General features: G+C 43.4%; 1 protein-coding gene across 2 annotated transcripts in view; it reads left to right on the forward strand.

Annotated features, from left to right (window-relative positions):
* Nucleotides 1–620: 620 nt before the first annotated feature.
* piezo1 (piezo type mechanosensitive ion channel component 1 (Er blood group)) overlaps nucleotides 621–19,041 on the forward strand; it is a 298,079-nt gene continuing 279,658 nt past the window's right edge. Inside the window, exon 1 of one of the 2 annotated variants that reach the window (XM_080186829.1) lies at nucleotides 621–936. In XM_080186829.1, the coding sequence (XP_080042955.1) occupies nucleotides 873–936 (64 nt within the window). In that variant the 5' untranslated portion in view covers nucleotides 621–872. The remainder of the gene's footprint in view (nucleotides 937–19,041) is intronic. The other variant, XM_080186830.1, reaches the window with a different exon arrangement.

The following is a 19,041-nucleotide window of genomic DNA, read 5'->3' on the forward strand; positions in this document are numbered from 1 at the left end:
TGAAATAACCAGCCTGAGGTCGGCACTTTGGAGTTGGTGTTATTTGGCTGGTTCGTGGGCATAAAAGCAGAAACAGAAAGCAGCGTGTACAGTGGCAACCCAGGCGAGTGATAACAGGAGGGCTGGCACCAGGTCAACAGGAGCAGCACCAGCAGCACCCAGGGTGGGAGGGAAGAGGCAGCACCCCTGGGTGGGGAGGAGGAGCAGCACCCAGTGTGGGGGGGGAAGGAGCAGCACCTCAGGGTGGGGGGGAAGGAGCAGCACCTCAGGGTGGGGGGGAAGGAGCAGCACCTCAGGGTGGGGGAAGGAGCAGCACCCCAGGGTGGGGGATGGAAGGAAAAGCTCCCTGGGTGGGGGAAGGAGCAGCACCCCAGGGTGGGGGAAGGAGCAGCACCCCAGGGTGGGGGATGGAAGGAAAAGCACACTGGGTGGGGGAAGGAGCAGCACCCCAGAGTGGAAGGAGAAGCATTCTGTGTCTCTGCGGGCCACTGACAGCCGGTAGAGGGAAGTCAGCCTCCAGTCACACTCAGAGTTGTCTTACTGTGAATCCCTCCCCTCCTCGAGAATGGAAGAAGAGCTGAAAAAAGTGGGAGTGTCTACTGACTCCTAACTGTTGTGAATGAGAGAGAGAGTTTGGTGGTGGAATTTGAGCACTGGTGGAAGCCAGTGTGAGTTGCCGGCTGTGTGTGTGTGTGTGTTCACAGCAGACATGTGTCCGCGTTGCTCAGAGGAATGAGTCAGTGTAGAAGGATGGTTTTCACTGCGGCTTCCTGACTCCCTCAGTATTGAACTGGGGGAAGGTGGGCTGTACCTGGGCTGCCGCTGGGAGACTTGTCGCCAGTTGGGGCTGGAGTGGAGATTACCCCTTTGGGATGGAAGTACAGATGTTGTCCGGTTTTTTCTACTGGCTTCTGTTACCCCTGTCGCTGCTGGCTGGTGAGTGTTGCCCCGAGGACATGGGGCGGGGATTAGCATGCTGAATATCATCGAATTTTTAAGTTGTATCGGGCAGTAACTCACCCTCCCCATTGATGCCACGAAGTGCCTCCTCTCGGGAATGTAAATGACTTTTTTAAAATGGAATAAGTTGGAGTTTCCCCCTTTCTTTCCCATACACCCGCCACAACAACTCTGAACTATTTTCTCAACTATGAAATAGGAACTCGCTTGTCATAATTTTTTGTGTTAAGATAATGAAACCAGATCTTAGAGTGTGTTTTACTGAATTATAGGTAACTTCCCATGGCGACAAAAATGCCCACCGAATTCCAAACTTGGTTTAAGCCGCAGAATGCAACTTGTCAGGAGAAAGTTTCTTTCGATTACATTTCACCAAAATAACTGGACATTAACTTTACAATTGAAATGATTCACCATATTAATGTGGGGGGTAATATAATCATTTCATTGGCATTTGTGGTTTCATTTTTCACTGAGGTCACACAGACCTACTGGTTTGATATCAGATATGACACTGATAGCCAGTGAAGTTACCCAAGGCCCTAAGCTCTGCAATTCCCACCCTCTGCCTCTCTACCTCACAGTAAGAAGTCTCACAACACCAGGTTAAATTTAATTTAAAATTTAGCACCCCAAATTTAAATTTAATTTAATTTTAATTTTAATTTTAAAATTTAGCCTGGTGTTGTGAAACTTTTTACTGTGCCCACCCCAGTCCAACACCGGCATCCCCAAATCATCTCTACCTCATGTTTTCTCATTTCAACACACTGCTTAGTGCCCACCTCTTTGGTCAAGCTTCAAGTGATCTGATCTGATGTCTCTTTTTGTCCCATTTTGTTGAATCACACTCTGATGAAGTGTCTTTGAAATGTTTTATTACATTAAAGGCGCTATATAAATGATCATTCTTGTTGTAAGGTAAAGGGAGGTTTGTGCAGAGTGTAAACATAGACTTGTGTTGAATCGCAGGGTCTGGCCCATATTAGCGACCCCTTTAATCAATTTATTTTGATGTTTTTAAGTTTCCTTTCTACTTTGGTTTTTGTTTCGGGCAGTTCCCTTCTCTTTGGGGGTTGCTCCTTTTAATTTGTCCCTCAATTATTTTGATTTAGCTTATTTGGTTAGTCACAAAGATTGACTTGTGCTGAATGACCTGTTGGTATGTTTGCAAAGAAATGCAAAGATATGATATGAAACAGTATAGTGACAAAAATAATTAGCTGGAGGGGCATTGCTACACTGCATGTGACATTGAACTGAATTTAAGTTCCAATGCTCCTAAAACTACAAATCTGAAATGAGTGACAAAGCAGTCCACTTGATCAGCACCCCATGTACCACTTTAAACAATCACTTCTTCCACTGCTGGCGCACAGTGGCTGCTATAAGATGCACTACAGTTGATGCTTCTCCAACAGCACCTTCCAAACCCACCTAGAAGAAAACGGCAGCAGACTCGAGTTCCCCTGCAAGCCACATGCGATCCGGGACTTGAGACTATTTTGCCTTCCTTCATTGTTGCTGGGTCAAAGTTCAGGTGTATCTACACCAGACGGGCTGCAGTGGTCAAGAAGGTGGCTCACCAGAACCTGGATGGGCAGTAAATGCTGACCTTGACAATAATGTTCATATTCCATGAAGCAACTCTTAAAAATGAAATCTCTATGCTGTACGTGATAGCAATTCATCTGAGGCTGTTCCATGCTCCTTCGCTATCCCGCCAACTTTGATACTGGTACCATTTGACAATTGTGGTTGAATGAAGATGTGCGAGTTAAATTGGTCATGCTAAACTGTCCCTTAGTGTCACGGGGTTAGCAGGGTAAATATGTGTGTTCAGGGATAGGGCCTGGGTGGGATTGTTGTCGATGCAGGCTCAGTGGGCCAAATGGTTTCCTTCTGCACTGCGGGAATTCTATGATTCTCCTACGATTCTAATAGCAAAGTCTCCTACGTGCTCTTGGCCTGCCCAGATTCATAGTTGTTTCTCTTTGGATATTCAAGTGTCGCATTGTAGTTACATATGATCAGTGTGAACTTCTTGTTGATCAGTTATTATTGACTAGTGAACAGCTCACCAGCATAAATAACACAGAAGGGCTATGATGTTCTAAATCAGGGGAGTAGCAAATCATAAATGATTTAATTGAGAGGAGAGGACTCACCATTAAAATCTTATTTAAAATGGTTATATTTCATCCTTTTTCTTTTATTCTACCCATTTTGCTTTTCCACCTTTTTCAATACTTGAATGTGTTTGTGTGAGCTGGAATAGGTTACTGAACCTATTGGCCATGTGTGGAAGCTGAAGTAACATGTACATTTGTTGCTGAATCATCCTTGAGTTTATGATTGTATCTCAATGAATGGTAGTTCAACTCCTCATGACTTGCTTTAAGTCTTTAGTTCCAAGAAGACCATCAGCATTCCCCATTTAAAAGGAAATACAAAGATGAACAGAGCACCTAAGAAAATGCTAATTCTGAGTTTTGTAACTGTATGTTTTGAAAGGGCCTTATGGTGAATATTCCAGGTAATAAGCTGTCTACATAAAATTACATAACCAAACAGAAGTGACTGTTAATTTTATGCAAAATATGTAAAATGCATTTTATTATTGAGCAGCACCGGAAGTGCACATGCAACTGTTCTACTTTTATAGCACATCCTCAGGAAATGAAAGCTAACTTTACACTCGACTAATAAGTTTAGATCACCATTACCTAAATTGTTTCAGTTGAGTAATATGTGAACAGACGTAACACACCCTTTAAGCATTGGGGCTAGCATAATATATGAAATCAAGACAAAATCATTCTTGTTATCTGTCATTCTTAACATATTTACTCTTTTTACACTTATCTGCTTGTGAAATTCTGTAATAAAGTTAACCACACACTATATATTCTGGAACAAATGTTTAGCATTTGTTAGTACTTTGTTTTTCCTTAAAGTAAGGATGTTAGTATGGGGCAGTGAAATTCTGATCCATTTTTGGCATTTGATGTCAGCTTCCAGGACTTTTAGGTTAGGTGTAATACTTCCCAGTTGTGAAAAGCACACATTTCTAAACTGGAGCAATGCCTTTTAACCATCAACGCATTCCTCACCTCCAGTGCAGTAAGATAACTCATATCTAATGTCAACCACATTTTATGGGTTCTGCGCAGGCTTTCATGTTTACTGTTTGTTCTTTGGAGCTTTAGAAAGGAAGCTGATCTTAGCTAACTTGTTTTGCTCAGCAGCCTTTGGTGTCTTGCCCAATTGGCCGTTCACCATATGAATGTTGGGAAGTTAGCTGAGAAAGAAAGCACAATTGTGTTTCATGCCATCCTTGTGTAACATTTGCACATAAACTTTCCAGCTTGATTTGTTGACTTTTGACAAGGAGTTGGCAACCTAGTTCCTTTTCTAATTCAGGAACATTGGCCAGAATTTATTACCCATCCCTAATTGCCTTTGAATTAAGTGGCTTGCAATTTCAAAGGGCATTGAACAGTCGATCACATTGCTGTGGGTCTAGAGATGGCAGATCTTCTGTAGAAGAATTATTTTGATCCGAAACGTTAACTCTGTTTCTCTCTTCACAGATACTGCCAAACCTGCTGGGATTATCCAGCATTTTCAGTTTTAATTTCAGATTTGCAGCTTCCGCACACAGATTTTGCTTTTATTTGAATAATTTCGCTGGTGGGCCTTGTGTTAGACAAGTTAAACCTGTGCCAGTGGAGAGCTTCAGAGATGGGGTACATAGCCAAACTTTATTGTGGATTACTGTGCTTTGGGCAATGATTAATTTCCCCTTTGAAACAATGTGGAGTCTCTGAGTTATGAATTGTTTCTCTCAAATCCTTTGCTCCACTACAAAAATTTTATTTGCCTTAAATTAATTTGTTAGCAATCATTTAACCAGAATGTTTCTTTAAACGAGATAGTTTAAACACTTGGTATTTGTCACAATATAACATAATCACATTAAGTGCTAATGCAGAAAATTTTATTACTACGAAGAATGTTTTGGGGCCAAAATAGTTAAATGGAAATATTTGCATGATATCCATGATTTGATTTGTTATTGTCACATTTACAGGGAAAAGTATTGTTTCTTGTGCTGTATACAGATAAAGCATACCGTACATAGAGAAGGAAAGGGGAGAGTGCAGAATGTAGTGTTACAGTCATAGCTAGGGTATAGGTCTGACAGCAGCAGAGAAGAAGCTATTCTTGAATCGGTTGGTACGTGTCCTCAGACTTTTGTATCTTTTTCCCAATGGGAAAAGGTGGAAGAGAGAATCTCCAAGGTGTGTGGGATCCTTAATTATGCTGGCTGCTTTTCCAAGCCAGCGGGAAGTGTAGACAGAGTCAATGGGGGGGGAGGCTGGTTTGTGTGATGGGCTGGACTTCGTTCACAACCCTTTGTAATTTCTTATGGTCTTGGACAGAGCAGGAGCCATAACAAGCTGTAACTGTACCATGGGTAAATTGCAATGAGTAGATTTCTTTTCGTTTCATAGGTAAAGTAGGAAGATGCAATTAGCATATAGTTTGCTTTTATCAAGACTGAGTTTTTTGAAAGATTGCTCAGAAGTCTTGCTGTAGTAATACTTTGCCAAACCCAACCCTTTCTGCTTGTATACTCCACAATGGCACTTGTGGTTGCTTTACATTGTGTGCTGTGATTGAATTCTGTAACTTATCATTAGTCATTCTTTGATCAAAGAGTAAGTGCAATGAGTAAAAAGAATGCTTTGTTATATACATGTTAGCTTTAAAATGTTGATTCTATTATCTGATTATTGTAGCAATATGACATTCACCAGGATAACTAAGGCAGTGGCTGGCCATGTAGTTGAAAAAAAATTTCAAACAGGGAAAATTATATTCAGTTATGTTGGATTTGTTATTTTGAATATTTGTGATTACTTCTGTCACCCAATTCTACACTTCGTATTTTCTGAGAGTTTGAATGCTAACAGACATTATTTTTATCAATTAAAGTTCTATTTGTTCAGAGAATTTTGTATGTTTACATACATTGAAGAATGTTTTGGGGCCAAAATAGTTAAATGGAAATATTTGCATGATATCCATGATTTGATTTGTTATTGTCACATGTATTAGTACATACATTTTTCTTTAAATGTTCACAAAGTTTACCTGACGTGCTGTGCAAATGGCTCTGGTTCAGAGAATGTTTAGTTAAGTCGGTACTCTGGAAGATTCTAGGAACAGCCCATGCTTTTTTTTAATTGGTTCACAGGATGTGGACATCATTGGCAAGGCCAACATTTATTGCCCAGCTCTAACTGTCTTAGAGAAGCTGGTGGTGAGCCACCACCTTGAACCACTGTTGTCCATGCGGTGTAGGTATATCCACACTGCCATTAGGTGGGGACTTCGCCCCAGAATGATGAAGGAATGGAGACGTATTTCCAAATCAAAATGTTGTGTGGCAGGAACTTGCGGGACACCATATTGGAGCCTTCATAGAATTCCTACAGTGCAGAAGAAAGCCATTTGGCCTATTGAGCCTGCACCGATAACAATTCCACCCAGATCCCATGACCTCACATATTTACTTTGCGAATCCCCTGACATTAGGGTCAATTTAACACAACCAATCAACCTAACCCGCACAAATTTGGAGTGTGGGAAGAAACTGGAGCACCCAAGGAAACCCACACAGACGCTTGGAGAATGTGCAAGCTCCACACAGACAGTGACCCAAGGTCGGAATTGAACCCAGGTCCCTGACCCTGTGAGGCAGCAATGCAAACCACTGTGCCATCGTGCCACCCCACAGGAGCCTTATCCTGTCCTGCTGTGTACTTTTTGGTAGAATTCAGCAGGCGGTAATCAGGAATAATGGTAGGAAGGATTATCACTTACGTGGCGAAAAACTGCAGCAGGCGACGATGCAGAGGGACCTTGGGGTCCTTGTGCGTGAGTCGCAAAAACCCAGCTTGCAGGTGCAGCAGGTGATCAGGAAGGCGAATGGGATGCTGGCCTTCATAGCGAGGGGGATTGAATATAAAAGTAGGGAGGTCTTGCTGCGGCTGTATAGGGCATTGGTGAGGCCGCAGCTGGAGTACTGTGTGCAGTTTTGGGCACCATACTTACGCAAGGATATTTTGGCCTTGGAGGGAGTGCAGAGGAGGTTTACTAGGCTGATGCTGGAGTTGAGGGTGTTGAGCTATGAGGAGAGGCTGAATAAACTAGGCTTGTACTCGTTAGAGTTTAGAAGAATGAGGGGAGATCTCATTGAGACGTATAAGATGATGAATGGGATGGATAGGATAGAGGTGGAGAGACTCTTCCCGCTCAGAAAGGATAATAGGACTAGGGGGCACAGCCTCAAGATAAAGGGGGGGCGGTTTAGAACGGAGTTGAGGAGGAACTTCTTCACTCAAAGGGTGGTGAATCTCTGGAATTCTCTGCCCGTTGAAGTGGTGGAGGCTACCTCACTAAATATTTTTAAGACGCGGGTTGATGGCTTTTTGATAAGAGAGGGGATTAAGGGTTATGGGGAGAGGGCGGGAAAGTGGAACTGAGCCACGACAGATCAGCCATGATCTTATTGAATGGCGGGGCAGGCTCGAAGGGCTAGATGGCCTACTCCTGCTCCTATTTCTTATGTTCTTATGTTTCTTGCTGCATAGTTCAAATGCACTGAGGCATTTGCACTTTCCAGTTGAATTAGTTCAACTAATTTTGTACAGATCAGCATTCAAACCTGAGACCTCCTTGTTCTGATTTAATTGTGGTGTACTTTTTTTCACATTGTACTTCCTGGCAAAGTCTCAAGCAATTTGGTGTCTGTATCTACTCTTGTATCAGATAATAGCTGGCCAAGAAAAGGCTCATTGACATCCCTTAAGTGAAGCTGAGCATTTTGATGAAGAGAAAAAAGAGTTATGGTTTTTATCTTGTTTATTTGAAGCTGTGGGAAATTCAACATGAAAATATTTTCCTTCTGCTGATTGTGCTTATCACGTTAACCATTTAACAGCCAAACTGTCCATGGCTTATTGTACATTTCTTGTTGTATTGTACCCATTTGGTGATGCTCACTAGTGTGTTTCTTAATTTATCCCATTGTTTGCAAACCAAGGCTAAAAAATACTTCCTCCTTTGCTTCTTGCGTTCAGTCGGCTTTATCCAGTTGCCAGTGTTTCCCCTGGCTTTTTTGGATATGATTCTATCTCATGATGGCGGCAGCTGGCTGAATGTTAGAAGTGCAATGATGATATTGCCTTTTGTCTACTTGTTTGGCACATTGCAAAGCCCCAGGAATGTGAAAATAACAGAAACATTCTGGATAACGTGTGTATCAATGCCAACCTAAATGGATACATACTTTTTCAAATGCTTCTCTTGAAATTTAGAAATTTTATGCAGTTATTTAAGGGGGGGTGTTGTCATTTTTTAAGAACAATTGTGTGGTTTACAGGACATGATATCTTACAATTGTTATGATCCCAGTTAATGTTATAACTGGATGCGAAGATTCCAGAATTGAACCATGGCTCAAAAGACTGTAACTTTTAGTTTATTTTATGAAACGTGGAGAAACAGAGACACAGGACCACTAATTAATTTTAACGAAAAGAAAAAAACATTTATTCAACATGAAAAATACACCTTTACATCCCCCTTAACTTAGCAAATTTTCAGATTAACACATTACAATGTCACATCCAATTTTGTAACTCTAGCTCATAATTATCATATAATACTGTTTAGATGATCAAGCCTGGGAAACTGTCTCTTCTTGGTTCAGCAAAAGTATGAACAGGAAGAACCTCTGTAATATGTCGTCTCTGAATCTCAGTTGAAAAATTGGACTCTCTCTAACCTCTCTGGCTGTTGTTTGGGTCTAGCCTCTTGTGCTGGAGATGGAAACCTAGCTTCTTGGGCTGTTAGATGTACTGGCCTTGTTCCGTCTGAGGGCACTGGCAATTATATCCTTTAGCCTCTTTGATATTCCATTCTGTGAATTTTGCTGTCTGCATCTCTCAAACTCCTTGACTTTAGAAATTAGCATCTATATACCTCTACTGATCTCTCAGTCGTATAGGTAAGTTGTTGCTACTGTCAGGGCAATTTACACTTGATCTTATCTAGATACCTGCTATTCTTGTTACTGGACCACTTGCTCCTCATCATGCCTTTAGAATGCTAGCTACTGCTGTTGCTGGCAGATTTCTATCTGTTGCTGAACATATTGCATTCTATTAGGCCTTTTAAAGTTCTTGTTTCTGCTTTTGCTAGGCAGATTCCTAACAGAAATACAGTTGGAACCGAACCAACCTCCACGCATACGAACATCTTTGTCCAGCATGAACCTAATTATAGGTTTTACCCTTCCAGGCACAAACGTTAATTTAAGCATATTTAAAACTGTAGCCAATGTTTACCAATACAAATATAAATTCTTTAAAACTATCTTTTGTTTTTCTAACAAAATAAAACCATCCATCTTCACCCTGAGTGTAGGATTCTTTGATATTTGCAACAGTAGTGTACAGCTTTAAGGAAGATATTGAGTGTATTTGAGACAGATATCTGTTGATCTAGCAGTGTGCTAAAGCAGATATTTGTATTTCAATGTGTAGGCAGGAAATTCCATGCAATAAAAATATTTTTACATTGATGTATTCTTGTATTTAGAGACTTGCAGTCCATAAATAATACATTTTCCAGTGAAGTGTACGCATGATTTTTTAAGGATGAATTAGTTCCATTATCACACGCTGTAACGGACAAGTCAGCAATGCACTGATGGTTTCAAGAGCAATTAGATAATCTGGTCTAACACTAATGAATAGAAGTTCTATTACTTAATGTAAAGAAGAAAATAGTACTTTGCTAAGCAATATTGACTTACCAATCATATGTCAGTAATAATTTGAATATGAAAGGAAGAGTGATAGACTGATTCTAAGATATATATCTGAATATATCCAAGAATTATGGAATTTAATTTGGGAGTGTTGCATTGCATTGGAAATGTGGCCAGTAGCATGTTCTATTTGCTTATTATTTTCAAATTTCCAATAAAATATTCTTAGGGTAAAATATTAACAAAAAGTGGCAGTGCATTGTTTCCAGCGAGTTTCTCTTCAGAAAAACTAGTCAATTTTCTATACAGATCTCATGACATTCTGCAAAAAAAAAACTGAGGGGGCATGAATCATGCTGTCAATATGGGAGGAATGGGGGGGGCGCAGGGACTCAACATGCCAACAAAAACCCATTGCTCAGAGATCTGGTCATCGTTTTTACAGGGCACCCTGATCAGAACCCGAGTAAACCACCCCCCCTCCATCTAATCCACCATGGAGGTCTCAGTGTCCCCCCCCACTACCCATCCTCAATAGGAGTCGGCACTTTCCACTCCCTCTTCACTGGATCATTGGCCCCTTCACTAACCCCCTCCCGAATATTGGTACCTTCTCCTTTTTGCCCCCAGCCATCCCCTCCTCCCCTGATAATCAGCCCTTGCTCCTCCCAACCCTGATCATCAGCCCCTTCTACCCCCCTCCGCGATCATCGGCACCTTATTTCCCCCTGCCCACCCAAACGTCCATTGCCGACATCCCCATCACTGACAGCCTCGGCTCCTCTGTCCGATCCCGGCCACCACCACATCTCGATGAATTCCCCCTGCCCTGATGCGACCCACTCCTTGGCACAGATTAGTACTCCAAGGGTGACAGCAGTGCCAATCTGTGCCAAGGAGCAGTGCCAGGCTGCCTCCTGGCTAGGTTTCTCTACCCTGGGACCTTTACACCCCCGGGGAGACCCCCATGACAGGTTCATGTCCAGGTGAACTTGTTGTATATGGCACGGTTTGATGTCACGCAGGCACCTGCTGAAGATCTGGTGAGGGCGGATGTCCCGGAGAGAGTGCTCACTAATTAAATGCTAACATATTAAAATGAGCTTTCTGTTCTCCCGCGGTGTGTTTCACACCACTCCACTGGCCGGGGGCCGGTAAGATCAGAACTTGGGAAACTTGCCGGCACGAATCGTGCTCTGGTTTTTGAACACGTGTCGCAGTTTGTGCAGGTGGAGAGTGTGGGCTCCAAATCACCCCTGGTGTGTTTCCTGTCACTGTGTTCAGAAACTTGTCTTCCACTTTCAGTTGTAGTTTCTTTAACAGATCCACAATGGACAATTTATTTTAAAAAATGATTTGGTCATTTGCATTTCACCTTGGTTGTCTTAAGCCAGGATTTTGGTATGGTGTGATAATACAGTGCTGGGGGAGGTGGGGTAAGTAACAAGCTGGTGCTGCCAGCCCAGGCTATCTTAACCTTGGGGCCACTGCATTATGTTGCAGGACAGATTCTTGCTCATTACCAACGGGGATGATGAGGAAGCTGGGAAATGAGAATAGGGTGGCAGGAGGTCACCCGCTAGGATCTGAGGCAATGTCACCAGTGTTAGGAGGATAAATCCGTTTTAATAACAAATTGGAAAAAAAACTAGAACCAATAATACCTCTGACTATCAACTATATTTATTATTGTTTCAAAAAATTACTGTGGAATTGCATTTAGAACAGTAAATGCAGTCCTGCATCTTGGAACTTGTGTCTAAAGAACTTAATTGTTGCTTATCCAAAGCCGTTCACAATATCTCATCTCGAGAGTAGCTAATGTCTCCAAAATGTGAAGCTGTATAGTTCCATTATACTATTTCAAAAATTAGTTTCAATTGTCTAATTCTTGTTGAAGCTGAACTTTGGTTGATTATTGTATAACTTGCTTCAATGATAAAGGCGTCATGTCCTGGTTAATTTTCCACTGTGTTGTCTAAGGCTGCAAACTTTAACGACCCTGGCTTCCTATGTTTACTGAGCTGTAGCTTTATGTCCTGGGCTGTCATTGTGATCAGTGAATGACATCTGCTGGCATACGGTTTAATTCCGATTCAATCTAATGTTTTAATCATCATGGTGCTTGAAGCTGAAGTGGAGCAGCAGTGATGAAAAATTTCCTTCTGGATTTTGGAAGAGAATCCCTGGTCCATCCTGGTTCACAAATTAAATGTTTAAAGAAGAATTCTACCTGGCTGAGATCACGTTTTCTGGAGAATGCAATGTTGAAATAGCCGTATAGCATCTGGCAGGGATGGAGAGGTAAATATCCTCCTGTGCCTGTTTTAAACCACTGCCCCACATAACCCATTCTCTTCAGGGACACAATTGGGTTTTGCAGATTCCTGACCTGGAGAACCAAGCTGTTGTATTCTAATTTAGGACGGGATTTTCCAGCCACCTCACCCCAAAACCGGAAAATCCCACCCAAGAACAACGGACCCTTGCAATTCCCGTGGCGGGCGGGATGGTAAAATTCCCCCTTAATTAGAGTCCATTAGAATGTTTATCTCCTTTCGCTCCACAAGGTCATGCAAGTAGTTTTGAGAGATCCACGGTTCTATAAGTGAGCAGAGCAGAAGAAGGGAGTCATCTTAGTCTAACCTGTCTGGTGGGAATAGGCTCCAGTTTTGGGCAAATCAGATGAGCACAAGAATGTAAGTAAAAGGAGGAAGACTGACCATCCAGCCCCTTGAACCAATTCCATCGATACCATCATGACCAACCATCTCTCTCGATTGCGCTTTCCTGCTCTCTCCCCGTGTACCCTGATTTTTTTGAGAGATCAAATATCTTTTTATTCCAGCCATGAATATGTTCAATGATGGGGTACCAAAATCCTCTGAGGTACAGGATTCCAATGATTCACAACCCTCTGAGTTTCCTCATTTTAGTCCAGAATGATTACACCTTATCTGTACCTGTCATGTAGGATGAGGGGAAATAATGGGAGGGATCTTTTGGTTCAGCCGGTAGCAACAAACCCCCCTCCCCAGCCCCAAACATTGTGAGTTCTCCAGAGGCAGAGGGTGTGAACATTGGGAAATCCCATTGACAGCTGAGGGCAGCACAGTGGATATTACTGCCAGGGACCCGGGTTCGATTCCCGGCTTGGGTCACTGTCTGTGTGGAGTTTGCAGTGTTCTTCCTGTGTCTGCATGGGTTTCCTCTGGGTGATTCGGTTTCCTCCCACAGTCCGAAAGGTTAGGTTGATTGGCCATGCTAGAATTGTCCCTTAGTGTCAGGGGGACCAGCTAGGGTAAATGCATGGAGTTATGGGGATAGGGCCTGGGTGGGATTGTGGTCAGTGCAGACTTGATGTGCCAAATGGCCTCCTTCTGCACTATGATTCTATGACAGCGGTGGAACTGGATGATTATGTTGTTGGCCAATAGTGGTGCTGCCACAAATCACTTGGAGGTAGTGGGGCGGGGGGAGTGGTGGTGATGGAAAATCCTGCCCAACCTCTTGATGCCTACCTGTACAGTCCCTTCGGAGTCTTGTATGTTTCCTATTTGTGAGTATCTGCCATGATAGTCACACAAAATTCTTCTCTTTTTCCGCTAAAGTATTCGTAATTCATAGCATTTATAAATTATAATTTATACTTTAATTGAAGTCAACTTTGAACAGTTAATGCAAATCGATTTCTTCCAATACTGTATGTTACTCACGACATTCACACTATATTTGCGATGTTCATACCATATCAAACATGCAGAACAAGGTGGTTTTCACAATTTATAGTCCTCCTGGCTGAAGGGCCTTGAACAGTGACTTTTTCCCGTTGTATCTTGTGGCAAATGGACTAAGCTTTATTGTGTCTCTCAGAACTTCTCCAGGACCTTAGATTGTGCCCGTCCTCAATCCTTTGTCATGGACAACTCTCTGCAGAATTCTCCCATTCTTCCAAACTCCAGAGAGTACAGGCCCAATTTAGTCAGCCTCTCATCATAGGCCTCTCTTCCCAGGTATAATAAAAACATATAATGTTTGGCAGCAACTGTGGTGAGAGAAACAGATGTAATGTTTTGAGTCCATATGGCTCTTCTTCAGAGCAATGACCCTCTCTTCTCAGGATTCATTTTACTCCTGTACTGCTTTCACAGCAAGTCCATCCGTCCTTAGATTTGGAGACCAAAATTGTCCACGATAGTCCAGGTGTGACCTTACTGTAGCAAGGCTTCCTACTCCCCAGTCTCTAAAGGCCCACGTCATTTACTTTCTTAATTGCTTGCTGTACCTGCATGTTAACGTTTTGTGTTTCTTATATGGTGTTTCTGAAAAATCTTACCCCTGCCTGATTTTAGTCTTTATCAACTTCAGTGGAGAGTAAAGTAAGGTGGTAAAATGGAGTTCTGGACTAAACCCACCCTGCTCCTGTTGGGCAGGATAGGTTAAAATGACACCCTCCGATACTCCCTTGTTCTGTCCACTAATGAAGCCTTATACTTTGCTGCAAGGACTGATTCAATATAGTTAACAGTTGGTCAGCTTTGCATAATTAAAGTGGTGATGAGAAAGCAAGAGTAAAGTGCCTTATTTCTACAATACTTGGTGTTACTATTCCCTACCCTCCTCACCTCCTCTCCTCCCCCCCACCCCCCCCCCCCCACAACCTTCCTGAAAAATCAGGCTGTAGGTTTGGCAAATTACTGCAGTGAATACATATTCTTTGCTGGAGAACATTCGCATCTCATGCTGTTAGTGCTACTTGGCACCCAATGGTAGAATTTTGTCTGTGTTTCGCTTCAGTGATCAAAGCAAATCCTACACGGTATTAAGTCGGGCTTTCAAGATCACTGTTAAATCACACTAAGTGTACTGCTGTTTTCCAGCTTTGTAATATTTATTGAGAAAGAGTTTTCTGCTTTTAGCAACTGTGGCCTTGACTCCTTCAGACTGCAGAACTATAAAGTTACCGGCTTGTAAGAGTTGAAACTGGACAAAAAGAAATAAATAATCTTGCTGTAACTCCAGCAAACCGCAAAATTCATCCTACCTCTGTGATTAAATGAATCAAACAGTGTAAACTAATGTAACAATCATGGTCTGAACTGACATCAGTAAATATTCCAACTGTCAAAGTTCTGTTAAATCATGTTTTATGAGAGGAAAAACATGCTTTTGTTTTTTTAAAAGCATGTAATTGCAGCCAAGAGCATTAGGGCACGGTTCTGGAATTTTCAGTGTCAGAAATGCTATCAGTAGGATGTTTGAGTTATGTCAAAGGTAAATCATATCAGGGTGGCACAGTGGCACAATGGTTAGCACTACTGCCTCACAGCGCCAGGGTCCTAGGTTCGATTCCGGCCTTGGGTTGCTGTCTGTATGGAGTTTGCACATTCTCCCCATGGCTGAGTGGGCTTTCTCCGGGTACTCAGGTTTCCTCCCACACTTCAAGTGCGGTGATGAGAAAGCAAGAGTAAGATGTGCAAGAAAGCAAGATGTGCAGGTTAAGTTGATTGGCCACGCTAAATTATCCAGTAGTGTCAGGGATTTTAGCAGGGTAAATACATAAGGTTGCAGAGATAGGGCCTGGGTAGGATTGTTGTTGGTGCAGTCTCGATGGGCTAAATAGCCTCCTTCTGCACTGTAGGGATTTTATGAAGGTATAGTTGACTCCTCCTGGTAATGAGCCTCTTAAAAGAGGAGTTACTTTTCTAGTTATAAAGTTTAAAGTTTATTTATTGGTCACAATTTGGCTTACATTCACACTGCAATGAAGTTACTGTAAAAATCCCCAAGTTGCCATGCTCCAGTGCCTGTTCAGATACATTGAGAGAATTGAAGGCCAGTGCACCTAATCAGTTCATCTTTTGGACTGTGGGAAGAAACCAGAGCACCAGAGGAAACCCACGCAGACACGTGCAATGTGCAGACTCCGCACAGACAGTGACCCAAGCCGGGAATTGAACATAAGAAATAGGAGCAGGAGTAGGCCATCTAGCCCTTCGAGCCTGCCCCGCCATTCAATAAGATCATGGCTGATCTGTCGTGGCTCAGTTCCACTTTCCCGCCCTCTCCCCATAACCCTTAATCCCCTCTCTTATCAAAAACCCATCAACCCGCTTCTTGAAAATATTTAGCGAGGCAGCCTCCACCACTTCAATGGGTAGAGAATTCCAGAGATTCACCACCCTTTGAGTGAAGAAGTTCCTCCTCAACTCCGTTTTAAAACGCCCCCCCTTTATCTTGAGGCTGTGCCCCCAGTCCTACTGTCTTTTTTCAGTGGGAAGAGTCTCTCCACCTCTATCCTATCCATCCCATTCACCATCTTATACGTCTCAATGAGATCTCCCCTCATTCTTCTAAACTCCAATGAGTACAAGCCTAGTTTATTCAGCCTCTCCTCATAGTTCAACCCCCTCAACTCCGGTATCAGCCTAGTAAACCTCCTCTGCACTCCCTCCAAGGCCAAAATATCTTTGCGCAGGTGCGGCGCCCGAAACTGCACACAGTACTCCAGCTGCGGCCTCACCAATGCCCTATACAGCTGCAGCAAGACCTCCCTACTTTTATATTCAATCCCCTTCGCTATGAAGGCCAGCATCCCATTCGCCTTCCTGACCACCTGCTGCACCTGCAAGCTGGGTTTTTGCGACTCATGCACAAGGACCCCGAGGTCCCTCTGCACCGTCGCCTGCTGCAGTTTTTCGCCCCGTAAGTAATAGTCCTTCCTACCATTCTTCCTACCAAAGTGGACCACCTCACACTTGCCAACATTAAATTCCATTTGCCATTTCCTGGCCCATTCGCCCAGCCTATCTAGATCCTTCTGCAGACTCTCCACACCCTCCGCACAATTTGCCGTTCCCCCAATCTTGGTGTCATCCGCAAATTTCAACACCCTACACTCGGTTCCCTCCTCCAGATCATCTATATAAATGGTAAAAAGCTGAGGCCCCAGTACCGACCCCTGGGGCACTCCACTAGTCACCATCCGCCAATCCGAATAGCACCCGTTGACCCCCACTCTCTGCCTCCTATTTGACAACCAATCCTCTATCCACGCTAACACCCTACCCCCAACTCCAAGTTCCCTGACCTTCTGCAATAACCTCTTATGAGGTACCTTGTCAAACGCCTTCTGAAAATCCAGAAAGACCACATCCACCGGCTCTCCTCTATCGACCGCCCTAGACACATCCTCATAGAACTCCAGTAAATTTGTCAGACACGACTTCCCTTTAATGAAACCGTGCTGCGTCTGCTCTATCAAGCAATTGCCTTCAAGATGCCTCGCAATTTCCTCCTTAATGACGGATTCTAACGTTTTACCTACCACAGACGTTAAACTAACCGGCCTATAATTCCCTGCCTTTTGCCTGGCACCCTTCTTAAACAACGGCGTAACATTAGCCGTTTTCCAATCTTCCGGCACTTCCCCGGAATCCAGCGACGTCTGGAAAATAACCACCAAGGCATCCACTATAACCTCCGCCATTTCTTTCAGAACCCTCGGATGCATTCCATCCGGTCCTGGGGACTTGTCCACAATCAGCCCCTCCAGTCTGTCGAGCACCGCCTCTCTAGTAACAGTAATGTCATTAAGACCCTCCAGTCCTACCACCTTTCCATCGCTAACACCCGGCAAATTATTCACGTCCTCCTCCGTGAAGACAGAAACAAAAAAGTTATTCGATACCTTAGCCATATCCCCATCCCCTACCACTAGGTCCCCTTTCTCATCCTCTAAAGGACCAACGTTCACCCTAGCCAGCCTCTTCCTTTTTATATATTTATAAAAACTCTTGCTATCCTTTTTTATATTAAGCGCTAGCCCAGCTTCATAGTTTCTCCTACCCTCCTTTATCAACTTCTTTGTCAATCTTTGTTGACATTTAAACCTCTCCCAATCCTCTTCTCGCCCACTACCCTTAGCTACTCTAAATTCCTCCGCTTTTAATTTAACACTTTCCTTCACCTCCTTCGTTATCCACGGCTTATTACCTCTCCTCCTACTGTCCTTTTTGACCATCAGAATAAATTTCTGCTGAGCACCAAGAAAGATCTCCTTAAAGATCCTCCACTGCCCCTCAGCAGACCCTCCCTCCAATGCACTCCCCCAGTCCACATTCGCCAATTCTTCTCTCATCCTACCGTACTCCCCTCTATTCAAACAAAGGACGCGTGTCCGGGAACCCACTTTCTCCTCCTCCATCTGCACCAGAAACTCCACCATACAATGATCACTCTCTCCAAGAGGATCTTTCACCGCAAGAACCTGGGTCCCTGGCACTGTGAGGCTGTAGTGCTGACCACTGTACCACTGTGCTGCCCCTCCTTTTAATTTTATCCTTTTAATTGGAGAATTGATGCAGAGTGGGTAAAACTTGTGGGAACACTCAAATAGTGTTGGCCGAAAGGATCTTGATGCTTGCCGAACTGGTAGCGATCAGGTCACCACATGCTACAAGATGTGTGCAATTTTGGTAAAACAAGCTCACTATCTCGAAAATAGATTTGAGGTTTCAAACTGTCTACAATCAAAGCTGACACACTCAATGTCTATTACCAGAGGCAGAAGAACAGCTTCAAGAGGCCTATGCAATCCAACTGTTCCAGACAGCAAGTCTGTGTATCCACTCTCAAATGGTGGTGACACTCTGTTAACTGAAGTGTTCTGCTTCTGACAATGTGCCCCAGTTTATGTCAAAATCTTCTTTGTTCCCTTAGGAACATTAACATACAAAGGGGTCTGGATGTGCAGGTCCCCAGTTCCTTAAAATTGGCAACACCGGTGGCCAAGGTGATTAAGAAGGCATGTGGCGTGCTTGCCTTCATCAGCTGGGGCATTGAGCACAAGAATTGGGAAATCATGTTGCAGCTATATGAAACCTTTGTTACGCTGCATTTGGAATATTGCATGCAGTTCTGGTCACCACACTATCAGGAGGACGTGGGAGCTTCGAAGAGAGTGCAAAGAATGTTCACTAGGATGTTGTCTGGTCTCAAGTGTGTTGGCTATGAGGAGAGGTTGAATAAACTTGGACTGTTTTCACTGGAAAGACAAAGGCTGAGGGGAGACCTGATAGAGGTCTACAAAATTATGGGAGGCATAAGCTGGATGGAAAGTCAGAGGCTTTTTCCCAGGGTGGATGTGTCAATTACAAGGGGGCACAAGTTCAAGATGAAGGGGGAAAGCTTAAGGGAGATGTGCGGGGGAAGTTTTTCATGCAGAGAGTGGTGGG

The sequence above is a fragment of the Carcharhinus amblyrhynchos genome, chromosome 4 (genome assembly GCF_965287045.1).
Source record: "Carcharhinus amblyrhynchos chromosome 4, sCarAmb.v2.hapA, whole genome shotgun sequence".
Taxonomy (NCBI): Eukaryota; Metazoa; Chordata; class Chondrichthyes; order Carcharhiniformes; family Carcharhinidae; genus Carcharhinus; species Carcharhinus amblyrhynchos.